Here is a 21,164-nt window from a genome sequence, read left to right as displayed (position 1 = left end):
CTTCACTTGAACAAATGTGGCTTAGTACAATATTATAATATACAATATATACATGTATATATAATATACAATACGAATATCATTTGTCACCTAATTCAGTTTTCCCCAAAAAATCATCATCCTTTTTGTGTGAATCATACATCCATATGCATTCAAACAAAAACATCAACAACCTCAGAGATCCAGTTGGAAGAGCTGTCTGAGAAAATCCCCTACACCCTGAGCAAATTCTGATTTGGGGCCTCCGTCGCACCACTGCATTTCCACCTGCTCAGTGTTGCGTTAGTGCGTTGGATTTTGATGTTCACGTCACCTCACTCACTCACTGCCACACAGCCCCACTCTGAGCACCTGCATCGTTTCATGTGGTCTTTGGGTGCGATGCCACAAACAACATGAAGTACCGGTAATCATAGCCTGGGTGGAGCTGGCTGCACCATCATTTCACAAGTTTCAAAGATACACCTCCTGCACTGGTTGTTTTTGCAGGCTGCTAGTTAGCGCATCGCAGCGTTAGGCCCATGAATTGCTGTGAGAGCAGAAATGGAGAAGTCCTAACTTTCGCTCGTGTGGTAAGTGTGTGCAATTTTGTGTGCGTGTCACCCCCGAGCAGTTCTTGTTTCACATAGAGCTTCTGTGACTGTATGAGGAACAAGTTTTCAAAGCTCCACTGGATGTCTTGTAGACGGAAGGCGCCTCTGACCTTTCTTGTTCCGTGATGGCCATCTGATCGTTTTCAACCCGATTACACTCACCGGAGAGTGTGCACCTTGCTGAAGCAAGACAGGAGAAGCCCACTGAGACGATGGTACTGTGCCTCACTTTGTTTTCATCAGAGCTTCCTCCTTTTGATCCACTTCTGAGCTCATTGACAATGATTCCGGGGATAAAGTTGTTTTTTTGACAACCCAAGTTTTGAGTGATTTGTAGCTTGAGTAAAGCTGTGCGGTCAGTTTCCTCTTTTGGAAACTGACCGCACAGTTTGGCTTTGTGTTTGTCGAATATACTGGTTGCGTGTCATTTGGAATCCAACTTCCAGTCAAATTTGATTCGCCTCTGAAATTCGACATATAAGGTTTGAAATTAACATGCCGCATGGAGAGATGAAGGACATTTGTGTTTCTTCTAGTCGTATAGCTCCTCCCTGCATGGGATATGTCCTGATCTGGAGCAGCGTTTCACAACTTGTATTTGGCCAAGGCATCCATTTTACATCAAACAAAATAGTTACCAAGAGAATAAACACTCAAATAATGACGATGTCGTCTCACTTTACTAACAAATTACTCTTCTGAAATCTAGACTTTTGAAATCTGTTGTATGAAGTGCAACAGGTGGAGACACATTTTTTGGTGTGGTGGGGGGTGGATTGATTATCTTCTGGCTTCAGCTACGTGCAATCACATTTAATTGTTGTGCCATTATTTTAGTTGAGTTTTTTTTTTTCAAATTTTCTCCAGCACCCCTCGTCATCTCCCACAGCACCCTAGTTGGGAATCACTGTCAACATTCCCAACACTTCACCTTAAATTCACTCCGAATTATTGCATACGGTGTCTAATTTTTCTGCGGTATATCTTACTGATGCTGCTATTTCATACCACAATTTTTCTTCAGGAACCTTCAGTAACTAACCTAAGTGTTACAATACGTTATGTATGCCTGAATGTGCAGGAGATATCGCAATCGCTTTGGTGATTTGGGCTTTGTGCACACAGTTGCACAGTGAGATGTAGGAAGTCAGTATGTAGAAAATTTCAGCCAAGTGTGACAGGAAACTGCAATGAGGTGTCAGGGGGGAAGTGGCAGACGGGGGCTTATAAAGTAGTTTCTGGCACAGCACCGCCTCATACTCACGTCTTCACACAGCGTCCAAACAATATATTTTTATGGCAGGACTGTTTCTATTAAACAAATGAAAACAACAGCGAGGGGTGACAAATTATGCCGATGAATGCGACTTTAATATGTAAAAGGGTGTCTATAGGAGTCATTAACAACTTCATCCATTTTCCGAACCGCTTGATCCTCACTAGGGTCGCGGGGGGAGCTGGAGCCTATCCCAGCCATCTCCGGGCAGTAGGCGGGGGACACCCTGAATCAGTTGCCAGCCAATCTAACAACTTCATATGTCTCAAAATATTCATTCATCTTCCGTACCGCTTGATCCTCGCGGGGGGGGGCTGGAGCCTATCCCAGCTGTCTCCGGGCAGTAGGCGGGGGGACACCCTGAATCGGTTGCCAGCCAATCGCAGGGCACACAGAGACGAACAACCATCCGCGCTCACACTCACACCTAGGGACGGACAATTTAGAGTGTTCAAACAGCCTGCCACGCATGCTTTTGGAATGTGGGAGGAAACCGGAGCACCCGGAGAAAACCCACGCGGAGCTGGAATCGAACCCGGTACCTCTGCACTGTGAAGCCGACGTGCTAACCACTGGACTACCGGGCCGCCCTGTCTCAAAATATATTCTGTCTAAATGCTTCAACATTGAAGGAAAATGTGAAGCTCATACGGTGATCTCGACAGAACCTCAAACAGAAAAACTGCCGAGTGTACAGCGTTTGAGGCCATTTTTCGCAGTTATTTACCCATGTCATGCAGGAAATTGATGATACATTTTTGAAGCGTCAAAAACCCTCAAGTGGGATGGCTCATTCAACATACAAAGGCTGTAGAATGACATTCCTATTTAACCCTGGAGAACCCAAGAACCCTTTTCCTCTTTGGAAAATGATGAATTATACATTAAATGAACCAAAATATATGTTTATTCAAATATTCAATGCTTTAACCCTCATTTAGGATTCGGGCCAAATCTGACCCTTTGGGATTTAAGGGTAACATTTGAGTAGCAGAATTTATAGGGGCCAAATTTGACATTGATGTTGTTGATCACAATGACATTCATGATCATTTTGATGTTGTAAAAACACATGACACATGTTGACCTGCTGTACCTTTTGGACAAAGAAGTTTTGCCTTTTTACTCTCTTTAGTATGTGAGCCTGTAAGCATAAATGTTGTCTTTCGTCAACCAAATAAAATTCCTCATATAATGGAAATATGAAATAAATGGGATGGTTTCCATTTTTTGGTGGTGCGGGGGAATGGGGGCGAATCTGAATGTGAAAAGAGCTGTCTCGATGTTTGCATCTGTGTATTCCATGTCTCAGGCAAAGTATCACTGGCAGAGTCAAAATGTGAAGCAAAGTGGAGTGGACGACATGGTCCTGTTGTCCAAGATCACAGAGGACGCCATTGTGGAAAACCTCAAGAAACGATACATGGATGATTACATTTTTGTATCCTTTACCTACTTCGTGATTCTTTCATTGTTGTTTTTATTCATGTATTCTATGAAAGTGAATATGATGTCATCCACAAAAGGATGGATTATTACTGTAATAAAAAATATCTGTCCATCCATTTTCTACACGGCTTGTCACCATGAGGGTCGGAAGTGAGTTGAAACCTATCCCGATTAGATTTGGTGGGAAGGAGCGGTACAGTACAGACCGGATGGGTCGCCAGTCAAACGCAGGGCATACATGAACAAACAACAATCCAGAAGCTTCTTAACGATGCTGCACAGACTTACATTGGTCCCGTGTTGATCTCCGTCAACCCATTCAAACAGATGCCATATTTCTCCGACAGAGAAATTGAATTCTACCAAGGAGCAGTGAGTTGGCTTCTTTTATCTTTTGTCACGAGTAATATTGTGTTTTGCGACCCTGAACTCGCTATCGTTCTTGTGTGTGCTTAGGCCCAGTATGAGAATCCACCCCACATCTACGCCTTGACTGACAACATGTACAGAAACATGATGATCGAAGGAGAAAATCAATGTGTTATTATCAGGTGCCCGCCACGTGTTTATGTCAAGCTTTTTTCACTTTGTATGGTTTTTTTTGGGTGTGTGGGTTATAGACATGTCAAAAGTATTCATTTTCATTACTCAAGTGGAAGTAGAAATATTGGGATTTAAAAAGTAGAAGTATTAACTCAAGCTTCTTAAGTAAAAATGTGGTTAATAGTCATGGTTTTAAAACTTAAGGTATAAACAAGGCAAATACTTTATAATGTGTACTACTTGTACAGTACATGTACTGTTAGCTAGCGCTAGTACATTACTAAGATTTATATGCAGCAAAAAATTTAAGTGATGTAACATTTGTCCGAAGACAAAATCAATCTTACGCCCTCGACACCCCTTGATAATAAACTTTAAGCTTAGCCCAATATGCTTTTTCAAGTCTGACAGTGCGTTTCGAAAAGCTATTAGCTGGTGGCACTTAGCTTTGCAAAGTTTGCCGCCCATTCGAAATGAGTTATTTTAGAAAAACTCCTCCAAGTACAACAAGGGACGCGCAATGGTTGACTGTTTTTTCTGGCTACGAAGCTCTTCGCAAGGTGCTACTTGACTCGGTTGGGACATGAACAGTCGGACATCTTACCCGACATCTTACCTGTACTAATTTATGAGCGGCGAGTCGTCACTGATTTCAGATGCAGGTGCAATGCATTGCATCCAAACCAAAAGTGTAATGTGGTGTTATATCTTTATACTTGTTATACAAGCACCATCAAAATCATTCGATCTATCCAAGCATGATTTATTCAGATTAGTTTTTTAAGCAACGAACAATTGGAATAAACACAATCCAAAATCAAATCGCAATTAGGTTCTTTGTGTGTGTGCGTGTGCGTGAGTGTGTGTGTAAGGAGTGGAAAGTGCAATTATTTGTGTGAAAATGCAAGGAGTAGAAGTACAAAGTAGAAAAATAACTACCGGTACTTGAGTCAAGTATCGATACCCCAAATTTAAGTTCGGTAACAACGTGTATTTACTTTGTTACTCGACACCTCTGTTTATAACATCATTATTTCACTTTGTTATCTTAGTGGTGAAAGCGGTGCAGGAAAGACTGTGGCTGCCAAGTACATCATGGGCTACATATCCAAAGTATCAGGAGGAGGTGCAAAAGTTCAGGTGGGCCCACTGACTTCAATTTAGCGTGTTCTCCCTCTTGCAGCACGGCGGCGTTGAAACTTTCGCTTTCTTGTTGTGTTGCAGCATGTAAAAGACATCATCCTGCAGTCCAATCCTCTACTCGAAGCCTTTGGAAATGCCAAAACTGTCCGCAACAACAATTCTAGCCGCTTTGTGAGTAATACTCTCTGATAGAGAACCTGAGCTTGAGGTGATAGCGCCCCATTGGGCGCAAAAATGATTTATTATAATTTGTTATTAATGTACTTGTTTATTATAGCACTGTGGGCCCTTGAGGAATGAAATTTCAAATTCTGTGAATGGTTCACGCATATTGCAGAATTGACAGAAAAAAAGCTTGACTTGACATTACAAAGAATGTTTTGGTGGGGAGGCATTCAGCATTCTTTGGCCTCGTCATCATATTCTAACCCAGCAGCCAGAAAAACCATAAATGCAGAGCATACGTGTAACTGATATGACATCACACTGCTTCCCGTTGGTACACATACACTATGTGCTCACATACAGCAAGATGAAGACTGGTTGTTTTCATCAGGCAGATGTAGGAAGTGTTTAGCGCATACTAATTTGCAGGCTTGGTGCAACCTTCGCCGTCAAAATGTCGTTAATGTCGCTTTCATACAACAGCTACAAAAAATAGTTGGACGATGACTAATCATGAAAAGAGTAATGAGATGAAGTCCAGTTTATGCATCATTTGAAAGAGGTCTTCAGTGAGGGATATTTAGGGACGCAACTCATCTCTCACCTTCACTACTGAAACACTCACAGTTACAACTGAATCACCCGCCATCCCACCCCAGTTCATGCGCACAACTAAAATGCTGTCATACACTACAGAAATGCCCTTCTAAACTACTGAAATGGTCTCAAGCACGCTGCTGAAATGCTCATACTGTCTAGACCGCTGGTGTCAAACATATGGCCCACGGGCCGAAACCGACCCCCAAGGAGGTTTGATCAGGCCCGCAGGATAATTTAAAAGTGAAAAAATGCATAAATTAATAAGGTGCAATTCATGAAGTATCCGCTAGGGGATACACTGTTTTGATCAGAGTAGAAGACAACATTGTTTTGGTCAGAGAAGAAGACAACAGCAGTCACTGAGACAGACCCAACACAGCAGATGCTATCAAGGACATGTGAATACTTTGTTCTTTACACATTTAATAGCACTCTCCTTAGTTTGTAAAGTGTAGGCAGAGATTACATTTAGATTTTATATAGGCACATATGTAAATGGTTGAAAAATTCCTTTCTTCATAAATCTCGTTTAATCTTAAAGTGCATCATTGTGTTTTTCAATCCCAATTACTTGTTAAAGTTTTGTGCCTTTGTACAATCAGTGGGATCAGTTGCAATGCATATATGTGAATGATAAAAATGAATTCACACATTTGTCTAAGGAAATCTAAGGTGCTTCATGAAATGTTTTGGAAAAGATATGTTCATTAAATTTCAACACCTACCTAATGTTCTTGTGCTTCTTTAGACCAAAACAAAGGAAATTATTTTGGTTATTTATAGCAGAGTATGGTATAATTGTAATGACCGAGGCCATATGTGGCCCACAATGTGAAATTAGTTTGACACCCCTGGTCTAGACTGCTAAAATGCCCTCAGTCACACTAACGAAGCACTCTCATATGTACTATTAAAACGCTCTCATGCACACTATTGAAAATGCTCTCATACTTGACTGAAGTGGTCTCATACACACTACTCAAATGCATCTTCCAGTCCAGTATATTAAACGTACGGATTTCGATATGATGTGTGAAAGGATTTCAGTACTGTGTGTGAGAGTGTTTTCTGTGTATGAGAGCGTGTCAGTAATGTATACGAGCAGAGAAAACAAGGTGTGTGAATGAGGGCATCTCAGTGTTTTTTTACAATTCTGTTTCAGGAGTGTGCCTGAGAATTGAATTACGTCTCTCGCGGCCATCCATGTTCTTGTCTACTTTTCTTTTCCATCGCACTATTTGCATAGGCAAAATATCTGAGTGAGCCTCTGTTCTGTGTCATGCATCTGACAGGGGAAATACTTTGAGATTCAGTTCAGCAGGGGGGGAGAACCCGACGGGGGCAAAATCTCCAACTTTCTGCTGGAAAAGTCGAGGGTGGTGAGCCAGAATGACAGCGAAAGAAACTTCCACGTTTATTATCAGGTCGGATAAAGGGCATGCATGATGATATGAAGTCACATGTTCCCCATGCTTCCAGGCCTCAAACTTCCTCTTCGGCAAATTAAATGTGACTTTGCTGTCCTTTGCACTGCCTGCTTGCAGCTGATAGAGGGCGCTAGTGCCCAGCAAAAGGAGGCCCTCGGCATCATGACCCCCGACTACTACTTCTACCTCAACCAGTCTGGAACCTACAAAGTGGACGGAACCAATGACAGCAAGGACTTTCATGAGACAATGGTACATATTCTACACATAATGCAAAAATGGAACACATACACAGGGACAAATCAACCTTCAGCAAAGGTAACAGAGTTTCAGATGAATGAATGGGGTCTGTCAAAAATTTGACATTGTTTTAAATATATCTGATGCAATGACATTGTCAAATGGATATATGATTTATAATCAACAACATTTCACAAATGTTCAATGGGTGTTGCGATACGAGATGTGAACCATCTTGGATTTTATCTTTCGCCATTTCCAAATCTCTTTCCATTCAGTGTATATTTTTTTTCCTCAAAAATATATGCTGCACAATCATACGGTGGCGTTTGAGCGTAACCTAACACACAAAATGTCATTCTGACCTTGTGATTAGAAAGTGGATCAGAAAATGCATGGATGTTGATGGATGTTGGTGCTCTGTGCTATTTCTGCTTTTTGAAAGGGATCGCATCATCAGAGGTGGGCCTGGTTGCTCACTGCCTCACTTCCCATTGAACCCATCCATTGAGAAAAGAAATATGCAAAATCAGTCATTTTAAAGAGGAAAGATTAATTCAATATAAAGCGAACTAAAATGGAAAAACATTTCATACGATCATCGTTTTGCTTTGTTTTCACTCTATGCATGAATGTGAGCCTCTGCCTCCCCGAACCAAATGTCCTTGATTTAGTTTTTACACATCTTCTGAACATTTTAGATCATTCAAACAAAATTTGTAGACTGCAAAATGATGTAAAATTGTATGGAACACCCTGTTAAGATTTGGAAAAAAAGATCAGATTTGAGTGTTTTTTACACTACTCTTTGTTGCATCATCAATTTCTCTAATTGATATACATTGTTAAATGAATCGTTCTTTAATTAGATATAACCATTGCTATCTTCATAAAGGTGTCTCGTGTAATATGATTTCATTAGAATGTGCTTGTGTATGTAAGGTTGTGGTCGGTGCTGATGCTCATAGATAACAGGGCCCCAAAGAGGCCCCCTAATGATTTGTGTGTGTGGTCTCCAGGAAGCCATGCAGGTGATTGGGATCCCAGGTGACATCCGGGCCCAGGTGCTGCAGATTGTTGCCGGCATCCTCCACCTGGGGAACATCAGCTTCATAGAGGCAGGGAATTACGGGCAGGTGGAGAGCATGGACTGTGAGTGGCATTCGCCAACATGCTGTACATAGGCGCACGCACACACACACACTTACTCATACATCATGCATGCAAGTGCATATGTAGTCCCTCCGGGAATTAATAATTGGCTTGTTCATTCCACCGAGGGATGTGAGTAAATTAGAACGCACCAGCACTTGTTTGTCTGTGGTTGCCATGTGGCAGTGCCTTCCTCAACATGAAATGAATGTTTACAACCAGAGAGATCACTCTCAGGCAGGACGCTAGACCAGAGATTTGTATATAAGCCTAACAGCGATGAGGTTTGGTCAGAGCCAGAGCTTGATTCTGTGGGGCCCTAAGCAAATTAGATGATTGGGCCCACTAGTTATGTCGATAATTGATTGAATGTTCCAAGTTAAGAAGAACTAAGTGAGATTCTGAATATGATCTAGGGCACTGGTGTCAAACCCAAGGCCCGGGGGCCAGATCTGGCCCGCCACATCATTTTATGTGGCCCGCAAACACAAATCATGTGTGTCAACTTCCATGATCCTTGCTAAAATCTGTACCGAAATGTCAAAATTGTCATGTGTAATAAATAACGTTGAGATTTTGCAATCGTTTTTGTTACTCGCTCAAACAATAATTGAACAAACTATTACAGTTGATTTGACTGATTTCAAAACTGGTAACACATCAATTTGTTGTGTACAAGTAATAATATATAAACATTGATTTAGTTTCACTGTTGTAAGACGTAAACCCCAAGTGACCCATGGCAAAAATGAGTTCGACTCCCCTGATCTTGGGCAAAATATGTCATCATGCAAGAACATCAATGAATAGCGATAAATAAATAAATAAAATAATAAGATGAGCGCTAATAGCGGTTCGAATCTTGCTTCCGTTTTCATGTTTTCTTCAAGTACTCCGACTATCTCCCACATTCCTAAAACACTCATGTTAGGTTCATTGAATTCTCCCTAAGTACGAAGGTGAGTCCAGTCCAAGAAGTCAACTGGGTTGTCTGAAACCCTCATGAGTGCTATAGAAAATGTATAGAGGTATTTTTATACCTGACACTGCAAAGTGTCAGGTAATATCAATTCGCTGCAGTATAAAATCCTTTGCTGACATCACACCCACATTTATAGTGAGCCAGAGACTGTTACACCCGCGCTGCAAGAAGGAGAGATACCGCCGCTCGTTCCTACCGACTGCTGTCAGGCCGCTGAATAAAAAATAAAATGTGTTATCTATATCTATATTTATATTGCACTTAATTGAACGGTGTACATTGAAACTGGAACATTTATTTTGTGAATGCAAACACTTTGTTTTTCTTATTTCTTCTTTCTACCCACAATCTTGCTGCTGTAGACTGTAAATTTCCCCAGTGTGGGACAAATAAAGGTTATCTCATCTTATCTTATCTTATAAAAGAGCACGTGTAAATGCCTTCTCTTTGCTTTCACTGCAGTGCTCGCCTTCCCAGCCTACCTGCTCGCCGTCGACCCCAACCGTTTGCAGGAGAAGCTGACCAGCCGTAAAATGGACTCAAAGTGGGGAGGGAAGTCGGAGTCCATCAACGTGACCCTCAATCAGGAGCAGGCCAACTACACAAGAGATGCCCTGGCCAAAGCGCTCTATGCACGCGTCTTTGACTACCTGGTGGAGGTCGTCACACTTAACCTGGAGCATCAATTACAGACTGATTGTTGATTCTTCTGATTCACTTTATTTTTTATTTATCTCTTCTTTCTGCTATCTTCGCTTCTATTTGTCCATCTGCCCTGCACAGGCCATCAATAAAGCCATCCAAAAACCGCATGAAGAATTCAGCATCGGTGTACTTGACATTTATGGATTTGAGATTTTCCAGGTAAATTGCACTTTGGCCTGCTTGGCTGATTATCATAGGCCTCCCAATTTAAATTGACTAATCTGGATGAAATATGACAGGCTATCCAGTATGTTTCAATAATGATTAATCAGTTTTATCTTTCTCTTCAGAGAAACGGATTTGAACAATTCTGTATCAACTTTGTCAATGAGAAACTGCAGCAAATCTTCATTGAATTGACTCTGAAGGCAGAGCAGGTGGGTAGCATACTGCTGTTTATGAGCATGGAAATAATGTCAAGGCATCACCCAAAAATCATCGCGCTGACTGAGATTACGTCCACAATGCAGCTGACTATTTTTACAAATCTTAAAAACTAAAGGTGATGGAGCCTTGGCAGTAAGTTGTGGAATGAACTGCTTCTTCCTTGGATGCATTTTAAAAAGCAGTTCAAACTAATTAGCTCAAGCAGGAATTCCAGCAAGACTTTTTTTGGGGGGTGGGGGGGTGGGGTGTTTGATTTGATTGGCTTGTGTATGCGGTATGGTGGTCAACTGGTTAGAGCGTTGGCCTCACAGTGCAGAGGTGCATGGTTCGATTCCGGCTGCAGCCTTCATGTGTGGCGTTTGCATGTGCGCCTGCGTGGGTTTTCTCTGGGTATTCCAGTTTGCTCCCACATTCCAAAAACATGCATGGCGGGTTAATGGAAAACTCTAAATTGTCCCTCGGTGTGACTGTGAGCGTGAATGGTTGTTCGTCTCTGTGTGTCCTGCGATTGGCTGGCAACCAGTTCAGGGTGTAAGCCGCCAAATGCCCGTAGACAGCTGTGATGGGCTCCAGCAAGCCCGCGACCCTCGTGAGGATAAAGCAGTTCATATAATGGACGGATGGATAGATTTTGACTCTGTAACAACATCCATCGTATTTATCAATATATTAAAGCCAATTGCAGTCATGTCCTTTTGCATAACATGCTCCCTCAAATCTTCTGATCGCTTTCCAGGAGGAGTACGTTCAGGAGGGCATCAAGTGGACTGCGATTCAATACTTTAACAACAAGATTGTTTGTGACCTGATTGAAAATAAACTGGTAAGCTTCCAAAATGATCAGTGATGAATTCCATTCAGCCTTACCAATAGTTTCATCTCTGCTTGATCATTGATTTGGAAAAACTTGTGCAACAAGAAAAAAAAAAAAGGTTTTCAATTTCAATTGTTGTTGCCCGAAACTAATATGTTGCTTCCATTCCCGCTCCTTTCAGAACCCTCCAGGTGTGATGAGTGTGTTGGATGATGTGTGTGCCACCATGCATGCCAAAGGCGAGGGCGCAGATGGTACTCTGCTGCAAAAACTGCAGGCTGCCGTGGGAACCCACGAGCATTTCAACAGCTGGAACTCTGGCTTTGTTATACATCACTACGCTGGAAAGGTACTTACTGTGACAGGAACCGATTAGACAGACGGACTCTCCAGTGGCAGCAATACCAAGCGTCTATTTCGGTCTGAAAATATGCTTTCACTTCAACCTGACCAAGAAGGTGTAAGAATGTTTGTTGGCAATTATTACACATTTAAATTAGAATGGCTGTCATTGGAATGAAGACCGCTGATTTTCAAAAACGAAGTCTTGGCAACCAAAAAAGATGCTCGGGACTGACTTATTGTTTAGTTTAGCTTATTTATGGCCTTGACTTGGTTTTTTTCATACAAATATGACCTAAAATCAGTGCTACTGTGCGGCAGATATAAATTACAATGTGTTCAGACTCCATCCCATGCAAATTCAGGTTAGGTTACCACCTACAGCTTACAGTCTTTCTCTTGTTGCCTCAGGTGTCTTATGATATCAACGGCTTCTGTGAACGAAACCGTGACGTGCTTTTCCCTGACCTCATTGAGCTCATGCAAAGCAGTCATCAGTGAGTCTCCTCCGCCAATATGCTCTTGCTCACTACGCAGCAACATAACAGCCTGGTGTAAAAATGTCGTCAATATTGTTTACGGCCTCGACAGTGACTTCATCCGCTATTTGTTCCCCGAAAACCTCAACACAGACAAGAAAAGTAGGCCGACTACAGCAGGATCCAAAATCAAGGTGAAAATGTCAAGGAGAACCGAAGACAAGGAGAAATGAAGTTTTTGATAAGGTCTTTTACTGTTCACACAGAAACAAGCAAATGATCTGGTGAACACGCTTATGAAATGTACTCCTCATTACATCCGCTGTATAAAACCCAATGAGACAAAAAGGCCCAAAGACTGGGAGGAGAGCAGGTTAGCGCCATCACACACACACACACACACACACACACACACACACATATATTCCAAACCATTTTTTAATTTCCTTTTGATGTAATTTCAGGGTTAAGCATCAGGTGGAATACCTCGGACTACGAGAAAACATCCGCGTACGGAGGGCTGGCTTTGCGTACCGCAGGGTCTTCACTAAATTCCTGCAAAGGTCTGAAAAAGCCCCTTTAGAACCATTTTGGTTCAGTTTGCGCTTTTTGATTGTGGAGCAGAGCAAAATAACTGATTTGTATTGGGCCACCATTTTGCACCCAACCTACTCTCCCTTTTAAAGAATAACATAAGAACACAACATTCTGCATTATGATCTGTTGGTAATTGAGCTACATATTACCTTGCTTTTCCTCATTGGAGGGTTAAACACTGGCAACCAACCAAGGTGGCACGCACTGTTTACGCAGTCGCTATGATCTGAATTGATCTGAAAAACTGTACCACATGTTTGCAAAGTGACTATAACTGTAATGCACGATTTTGAAAGCAGACATACAAAAAACAGAGCATGCTGAAAGTCTGACTATTACTGTGTGTTACACTGGATGTTTGTGTGTCCAGATACGCCATCCTGACTGCTGAGACATGGCCACGCTGGAGGGGTCCCGAGCAGCAGGGGGTCCTTCACCTCCTCCGGTCTGTTAACATGGATAATGACCAGTACCAGATGGGCCGTACCAAGGTCTTTGTTAAAAACCCAGAATCGGTAATTAAGAAGAAATATTGTTTCTGCACTTTTTTAAAAATGTAGTCATGTGCATGCAGTTTTGAGCTGTCTACACTGTACTTCCTGTCTGAGTAGAGCAGGGATGGGCAACTGGCAGGGATGTGGTCCTTGACAACAGTCTGAGTGGCCCCTTTATTTATTAGTATTTTTTAATATTTTTTTTTTGACAAACTAAAACGTACGTGCTTATTTTGTTGTTTGCTCCAAACCATTTGGTGTTGGTTTAGGGTTGTGGCTCTTTTCTACATCCATTGAAAAATACATTATCAAAACTGAAGTATATGAAGAGCATATATTTTGCTCATATGCATATCGTTTGTCCATATTTAAAATAGCATTTTGGACATACATCTGCTTAGTTAGTTGCATTGTCCTACAATATGTGGCCAGTACCGCTGATGAAAAATTATGGCCCCCTGCAGCGCTAAAGTTGCACCACCATCCCTGGTGGAGAAGATGGTGAAATAGTGCTCAACAAACAATGTGATGATGAAAATACACAATGTGTTCTCTTTAGCTGTTTCTTCTTGAAGAAATGAGGGAGAGAAAATTTGACACTTTTGCCAGGACAATTCAGAAAGCCTATAGAAGATACATTGCCAGAAAGAAGTATGAGCAGATGAGAGAAGAGGGTAGGTTTCCAAGCAACAACGCATAAATAATTCATCACAGTAAGGGGGGCTGTTCAACACATTCACATATCATTATTCCTCGTCTATTCTGATATAACAGCTTCAGACATCCTGTACAACTCGAAAGAGCGGAGGACAAACAGTATCAACAGAAACTTTGTGGGTGACTACCTGGGTCTGGAACAGAGGCCTGAACTGAGACAGTTCCTGGCCAAGAGGGAGCGGGTTGACTTTGCTGACTCTGTCAACAAGTTTGATCGGAGGTTCAAGGTGAGTCGTTAGACTGTGTTACTTGTCCTGTATTAAAGAGAAGTCGATCAGAATATTTGGTAATACCAGCAGTTACCAGAGACAACACCTCCTGGCAGGAAGAGGCTTTTCATTCTAATGTTTCCCGTTTTTCTCACAACCCAGTCCATCAAGAGAGATTTGATCTTGACAGCCAAGGGGATCTATCTGATTGGCCGAGAGAAAGTGAAGAAAGGTCCGGAGAAAGGGCAAATAAAGGAAGTGTTGAAACGAAAGCTGGAGTTTGGAAGCATAAATGGCATCTCACTCAGGTAGAGACCTTGTCAATGTTGTTTCAAGACATCTCAGAATTTCAGTCAGATTTCAACAAAAGCTGCTTTAACTCTAAATTGTCAATCTGTGCAAATGTGAGTGTGAATGGTTGTTTGTCGATATATGCCCTGCAATTAGCTGGTCATCCGTCGATACAATACAATACATCTTTATTTATATTTCACTTTCACAACAGCTGCAGTTGAAACAAAACGCTTAATAGAACAGTTAACATAAAATAACAAATTATGGTAAACAAGACATGGACAGTCATGCAATCGTAACTACTATTCCTGCATACGCCTTGTTGTTTGAAGCAATTATAGATGAAAGAGGAGAAAATCAAAGTGTCCTTTCACCGGTGGATCATGTCTGCTACAAGCTAAGTTTGAAAGTAAACAAGAATCTGTAGCGTCCATTGACGAAAAAACAGATTTGTTCATCTCTCCTGTCCCATGTGAATCCGCTTCAATTCCAAGCACCGCCTCTCAGTTCTAAATACGCATCTGCGCTCTACACGACGCGCTCCTCCTCCTCAGCTCTAGTCGTCATCCATCGGGCGTCATGGATGGAGTGCACTCATGTGATCATGTGACATAACTGCAAAGGGTCAACATTACCTCTCCTTCCTTTATTATCTCAATAGTAGTTTAATAGCAACATTGCTGCCTAGTGTCCAGTCAGAGACCATAACGGAAGTGATCCACATTTGTGAGACAAATAACATACACTTCCATCAGACGTTCATAATTTATTTTCCCAAGCCACGCAGAGCCACACCATAAGAATGAAGGAGCTGCAGGTTGCCAATCCCTGGTCTTGAGTGTGTGTACCCCACCTTGACCCTATAAGGACAAACACAATAGAAAATATATTGATGGATGGTTGAGTACTTGTTATATTGTTTTTAATGTTGTACTTTCTTTTTGAATTTGAATGACAGATACAAATCTTAGAACGTGACTTAAAATATTTCCATTTCAAAATTAAAATACATTTAAAAGTGAAATCAGTTCGAGGGCGGCTCACTGGTCCAATGGTTAGCACGTCGACCTCACAGTGCAGAGGTTCAATTCCAGCTCCGGCCTCCCTGTGTGGAGTTTGCATGTTCTCCCCGGACCTGCGTGGGTTTTCTCCGGGTACTCCGGTTTCCTCCCACATTCCAAAAACATGAATGGCAGGCTGCTTGAGCATTCTAAATTGTCCCTAGGTGTGGGTGTGAGCGCGGATGGTTGTTCGTCTCTGTGTGCCCTGCGATTGGCTGGCAACCGGTTCAGGGTGTCCCCCGCCTACTGCCCGAAGACGGCTGGGATAGGCTCCAGCACCCCCCGCGCGGCCCTTGTGAGGATAAAGCGGATCGGAAAATGGATTGATGGATGAAATCAGTTTGCCTGCTAAGTACCTGGACTTGTTATTTAGGTGTTCCACTATATGTATTGTTTTTATAGGCACAGTTGTTTAGTTTTTTTAAGGTCTGTCACCCTCTAACACAAATGTATCTACTTAAGTAATTAAACGAAATGAATTCTAAAATATATTTGAAAAATAATGAAAAATAAACAAGGAACCTGAGGAAAACAGTCAACATTACCACTAACACAGCGCTAACTCTACTGAGTGCTCTCATTTTCTTTGCTTTAAAAATTAGCACAGCAATAGAAAGAAAATGTGGACTGTAATGTGTACATACATTATAATAATAATAATAATACATTTTATTTATAAGCGCCTTTCAAGACACCCAAGGACACTTTACAATAATAAAAAACACAAAACAATACGGGTTGGGCAGCGGCAGCCAAACGCGCCAGCGTTCACTCAACCCGGAAGTCAGAAAGAAACCACAAGGAAGGGAGAGGGGGAGAAAAAAAAACACGCTCGAACTATCCTCATTTTGAGGATAATTTGAGTTAGGCAAAAAACTCCAGCACAAGCATATGACAGTTACAACAGGTCACAAGACATAAACAATGAAGACGGTGAAACAAGGGAGTGTATGAAGGAGTGGGTGATGGTGTGGGACTAGCTTCCGTGCATACTTTCATCAGGGGAAGGTCGAGATAGCAGATGTTGTTTTGGTAGCAGGCTGCCCAAGAATTTAAGACAGCCTTAAATCCGTGGCTTAAGTCTCTTTAGTGGCGTCGATCAGCCAAATCCGTGATTTCTGTCAATATTTGAGCACGGATTCCAGTTTCTCCAAGTTCTTGACCATCTTGCAGAGACGCTCCAAAACCACAACAGTTTGTGGTTGAGCACAGTCTGAGTCTGAGTGTTGGACATCCGCACTATGCCATCCTTAGACTGGCAGCCTCTTTACTTCCAATAGAGCCGCTCCCGTCGGTTGAATTTTGCGATAGATCAGGAAACTGCTAACACCGAACAGCAGCATACCTGCTATCGGAAGGCCGATAATGTAGATGTCATCCACATCCTCAACGGACAGTGTTGACAGGCACACCATTCTCTGCTTCCTCCAAGGATCTAGGGTGTGCCCAGCAGCAAAAGTCCCCGAGGGGCAAGTAGGCTCCCCACTGCCTGCTCTTCTCATCGAGAAAATTTTGTCATTGGCATCAAGAGACCAGCCAACCAATTCCATGTTTGTTTTTAGGATGAAAATACGACAGGAGGCTAGGAAAGTTAGACAAAAGACAGCACATGGAGTGAGTGGCGAGCAGAAAGCAAAAGCGTCCGCCTTCGTCGAGAGCCAAGCAAGAAGAACATTAGAGTACTTTCATTGCTTTGTGCAACGAAATACTAATGGCATGATGTTGTTTTGTTTTTAGTACGAGACAGGATGACTTTTTTATTCTGCACGAGACGCAGTACGACAGTCTGCTGGAGTCCAACTTTAAAACCGAGTTCCTCAGCTTGTTGTCCAAACGCTATGAGGATGTGACGAAGAGAAAACTTGCAATATCCTTCACCGACAGGTAGAGAGAAAACACACACAAAGATTTGGTTGACATGCAAAAATCACATACATGAACTCCATTTGTTCTCTGCACAGACTGGAGTTCAGAGTGAAGAAAGAGGGCTGGGGTGGAGGGGGCTCCAGAGTGGTGATGTTCCAGAATGGAATAGGGGACCAGGCCCAGCTCAAACCTACAGGAAAGACTCTCACCATCACAATTGGGAATGGGCTACCAAAGTCTTCCAGTAAGTGTATTCTATACAAATAATACCATTCATGTACATTAAAAACATGAAACATTTGTTTAATCAGAACCTACAAGGAAGGATGGTCAACAGTCACGTGGTCCAGGCCGGAATCACAGAGCGAGCAAAGGTAAAGTCCTGCCTCAAATATGTGTATTGCTTGATTTATGCAGCAATTAGGGGCTAACTACAGTCCATTCCAAGACACTGGTTGACCTGCAGCTTGGAGCGATTTGGAAACCCTTTTTGTCCATAGGACATACAAATAATCATTTTCTGGGCCAAACTGTCACCATCATGACAGCTTTATCAACTGTACAGGCAATTTTAGGAATAATTTTAACCTTTTTAACTGTTATACAAGTGTTAAAAAAAAGTTAACCGTTGCACGACACAAATACATTAAAACACTCATGGCTCTATTTTAGTAGTCAGTGCATGCAAAAATGATGGCTGCGGGTTTCGCTGGGCCTGTTTGCTGGTTTGGAAGATTAGTCTGCACCACGTTAGGATTAAAATGGGTGATAATAAGGATGCCGTGTTTAGACTTTTGGCGGCGTATGCAACATATTGTGAAGAAAATGTTTGACTTGACTTCCAAACACTGTGTATCTTTATTCATCTGTCTTTTTCTGTAATGTATAGTACAGGCGGAACAAACCATCAGAAGCACTTCTATTACATTCAATGTCAATATGTTCAATAAATGTGTATATCCATCTATTCCCATTCAACAGAATGAGTCATGGCATATAAAAAGTAAGATTTGTGCTCAATCAAACAGACCCACATTTAATATGTCAATTTGTGAGTCATTTGAGGTAAGATCATCATTATTTCAGCATTCATGCTTTTTGTTTGGGGCTATGCTCCGAGATTTTTCTCATTGGATGAATTAAGGTTGGGAAACAATGCTGTGGAGTGCTGTTTTTCTTCTCAAAATACACGCTACAAAAATCTTTGGTGGTGTTTTTTGTGGGCTTGGAATGGTTTAATGCCATTTCCATTCATTTCAATGGGGAAAGATGATTTGGGATAAGAGTGTTTTCAATTACGAGCACGATCACGGTATGAATTAAATCAATGCGCCACTGCACATTGTTATCTGTTATTTGGAAGATTGGTCATGCAACTATTCCATTTTTCCACAGCACACCAGAATGGAGCGACCAAGTTCTCCAGAGTACCCAAACAATCGGATATTATGTATTCCTCACCGCATACACAGAGCAGACCTCCTCAAACGGCCCTGCCCAAACTGGGCTTTCAGAGAGCTCCCCGGATCCCAACCCACAACCACAGTAACCAGGGGAACATGGACTTCCTTAATGTGCCTGACGAGGGCATGTCAGGGTAAGAAAAGTTGGAAATGTAAAAAAAAAGGCAGTTGACACTTAGATATATATGGCACATTAAAATATATTTCGTCATCAATTGTTCTGGTCAGAAAACACTTGAAATGTTCAACTCTATACCAAAAAGTATATGTCAATAATTAATGAAACCAAAACCAATGGCCATGAATTACAAAAGTAAATGAATAAATAAAGTTAGAAATCTATTCATATTCATTCTTGTCAGACATTTTCCTCCAATTGCATATTGTGAGTGAAATATCAACCGCTGTTTATTATTGGCTCCAATTCACGACGAAATTCGATGGAACTGCAGGGTGTACTGATTTTAGGTCAATATTCAATATTTATTTGTAGAACAATTTAAAATGTTCATTATTTCGAGGGCAATGGTGACCAATTTAATTAAAGTTCTGGACACATAACATTTGGAGCACAATAATTTAACCTTGAAGTTAATTAAATATGTTTTCGTTTTCCTGCCATCTAAGAGACCAAAGCTAGTGTTTAGGACGCGGATTTAAAATGCAGTTCGGGAGGATTGTCACATGACACCTGCTTGTTCATCCATGCAGCAATGTTTGCTTTTTCATTTGTAGCAATCCATGAATTGCCCATGGCACATAATTGTCAACATGAAATGGGAACGCTCAAGTCAAGCATCTACTGCATAAAGACACTATTTTGCGGAGAGTTTGTCATGTACCTCTCTCTCACTATTCCAGGAAACAAAGGAAGCAGAGCATCGGTCAGCGGCCCCCTCCTGCACCCAAACCTCAGCCTCGCCCTCAGGGACCCCGCTGTCGGGCCTTATATCAGTACATTGGCCAGGACACCGATGAGATCAGCTTTGAGTACAATGACGTATTTGACCTTGTCAAAGAAGGTGTGTGGAGCATTAAGATGAAGGATGGAGAGTGGCTACATGTTATCTACACCACTACAAATTAAGCCTTGCAGATTGACTTAATATAGACCTTCAAAAAGCAAAAAGCACTGGAATTTTGAATAGTTGGAACTTGGACATGTGCATTAAAATGACAATGTTACATTACATATATATACATATATATTACTAAATATAGGTTCATACTGACATTTCACACCCAATAATGTGTGAGTAGTGCATATACTGTATGAGATGTGCAGCTAGAGTTCCTTTTAAAGTGCTCTATCAAACATCAGACATGTAGTTACTATCGTTGTGTGGTTTCATTTTACAGATCCATCGGGATGGTGGACTGGCAGAATTCGAGGAAAAGAAGGTCTCTTCCCTGGTAACTATGTGGAAAAGATTTAACTGGGACTGATTGTTAAGTAAGTCTAACTTGGTTGAGTCCATGCTCAGAAGGCCGAAGGCAGTGTCATTCTGTTCCCGACAGTTAAAACATAGCCTGTACGACCACACGTGTTAGGTTTCATCTGTGTTGTTGTCTGGAACTATCTTGTTCAAAATGACGCGGCAACAAGATCTTTGACGACTGGCCCCCACTTGCCTTGATACCTGCCTTTCAGCTTTCTATGGACTTAAGCTTCAGTTACAGGCCATCAAGTAAGACGAGCCTAATTGCTGCATTGCATTAGGGTGTCAACACTGTTTACATCCGTACTTTGTGCTGGACTCCATTGTTTGTGTTTTTATGATGAAAAGAGCAACCTAACAGTTTAAACATGGACATAATCTGAGGAGATATTAAAGCATTTTGCAGATGAGCTGTTTGTGGCGCCTTTGTGTTTTACCTCTTCTCAACAAAATAGATTTATCATAACAAAGCACAATGACTGAAAAATGTAACACACACCCCCACACACGAGACATACTCATGTATACTCATGTATGTCTCGTGTGTGTTTACATCCATATTTTGTGTTGGACTCCACAAATGGTGTTCACACCAGATCCTGACTGGCTTTATGACCCCTGGACCCTCTCAATGTTGTAAAACTGTACATTTTGAAAAGGCTTTTGATTGTGAGCAGCCCAAGGCACAACTGTACAATAATCATGGTATCTATTCTGCATCTTGATA

General features: G+C 41.7%; 1 protein-coding gene across 2 annotated transcripts; it reads left to right on the top strand.

Annotated features, from left to right (window-relative positions):
- The first annotated feature begins 442 nt into the window (after positions 1 to 442).
- myo1f (myosin IF) lies at positions 443 to 20,847 on the top strand. Of its 2 annotated transcripts, XM_086115181.1 has the most exons (29): positions 443 to 572; positions 686 to 808; positions 3,182 to 3,310; positions 3,601 to 3,690; positions 3,775 to 3,869; positions 4,914 to 5,001; positions 5,086 to 5,175; positions 7,062 to 7,193; positions 7,314 to 7,448; positions 8,456 to 8,588; positions 10,033 to 10,229; positions 10,354 to 10,434; positions 10,566 to 10,652; positions 11,399 to 11,485; positions 11,658 to 11,825; positions 12,230 to 12,315; positions 12,410 to 12,491; positions 12,564 to 12,670; positions 12,762 to 12,860; positions 13,265 to 13,409; positions 13,948 to 14,062; positions 14,163 to 14,332; positions 14,477 to 14,622; positions 17,407 to 17,553; positions 17,631 to 17,779; positions 17,847 to 17,909; positions 18,931 to 19,132; positions 19,860 to 20,020; positions 20,358 to 20,847. In XM_086115181.1, the coding sequence occupies exons 2-29, from the start codon at positions 806 to 808 to the stop codon at positions 20,432 to 20,434; spliced, it is 3,264 nt and encodes a 1,087-aa protein (XP_085971307.1). In that variant the 5' UTR covers positions 443 to 572; positions 686 to 805; the 3' UTR covers positions 20,435 to 20,847. The 2 variants fall into 2 exon arrangements, with proteins under 2 accessions (XP_085971307.1, XP_085971306.1); XM_086115180.1 differs by lacking the exon at positions 443 to 572 and having other exon boundaries at positions 624 to 808.
- Positions 20,848 to 21,164: the final 317 nt, after the last annotated feature.

This window comes from Hippocampus guttulatus, chromosome 7 (assembly GCF_054856545.1).
Source record: "Hippocampus guttulatus isolate MCC_2025c chromosome 7, RoL_Hgut_1.0, whole genome shotgun sequence".
NCBI classification, from domain to species: domain Eukaryota; kingdom Metazoa; phylum Chordata; class Actinopteri; order Syngnathiformes; family Syngnathidae; genus Hippocampus; species Hippocampus guttulatus.
Note: the sequence above shows the minus strand (reverse complement) of the source record. Positions and strands in the feature narration are given on the sequence as shown.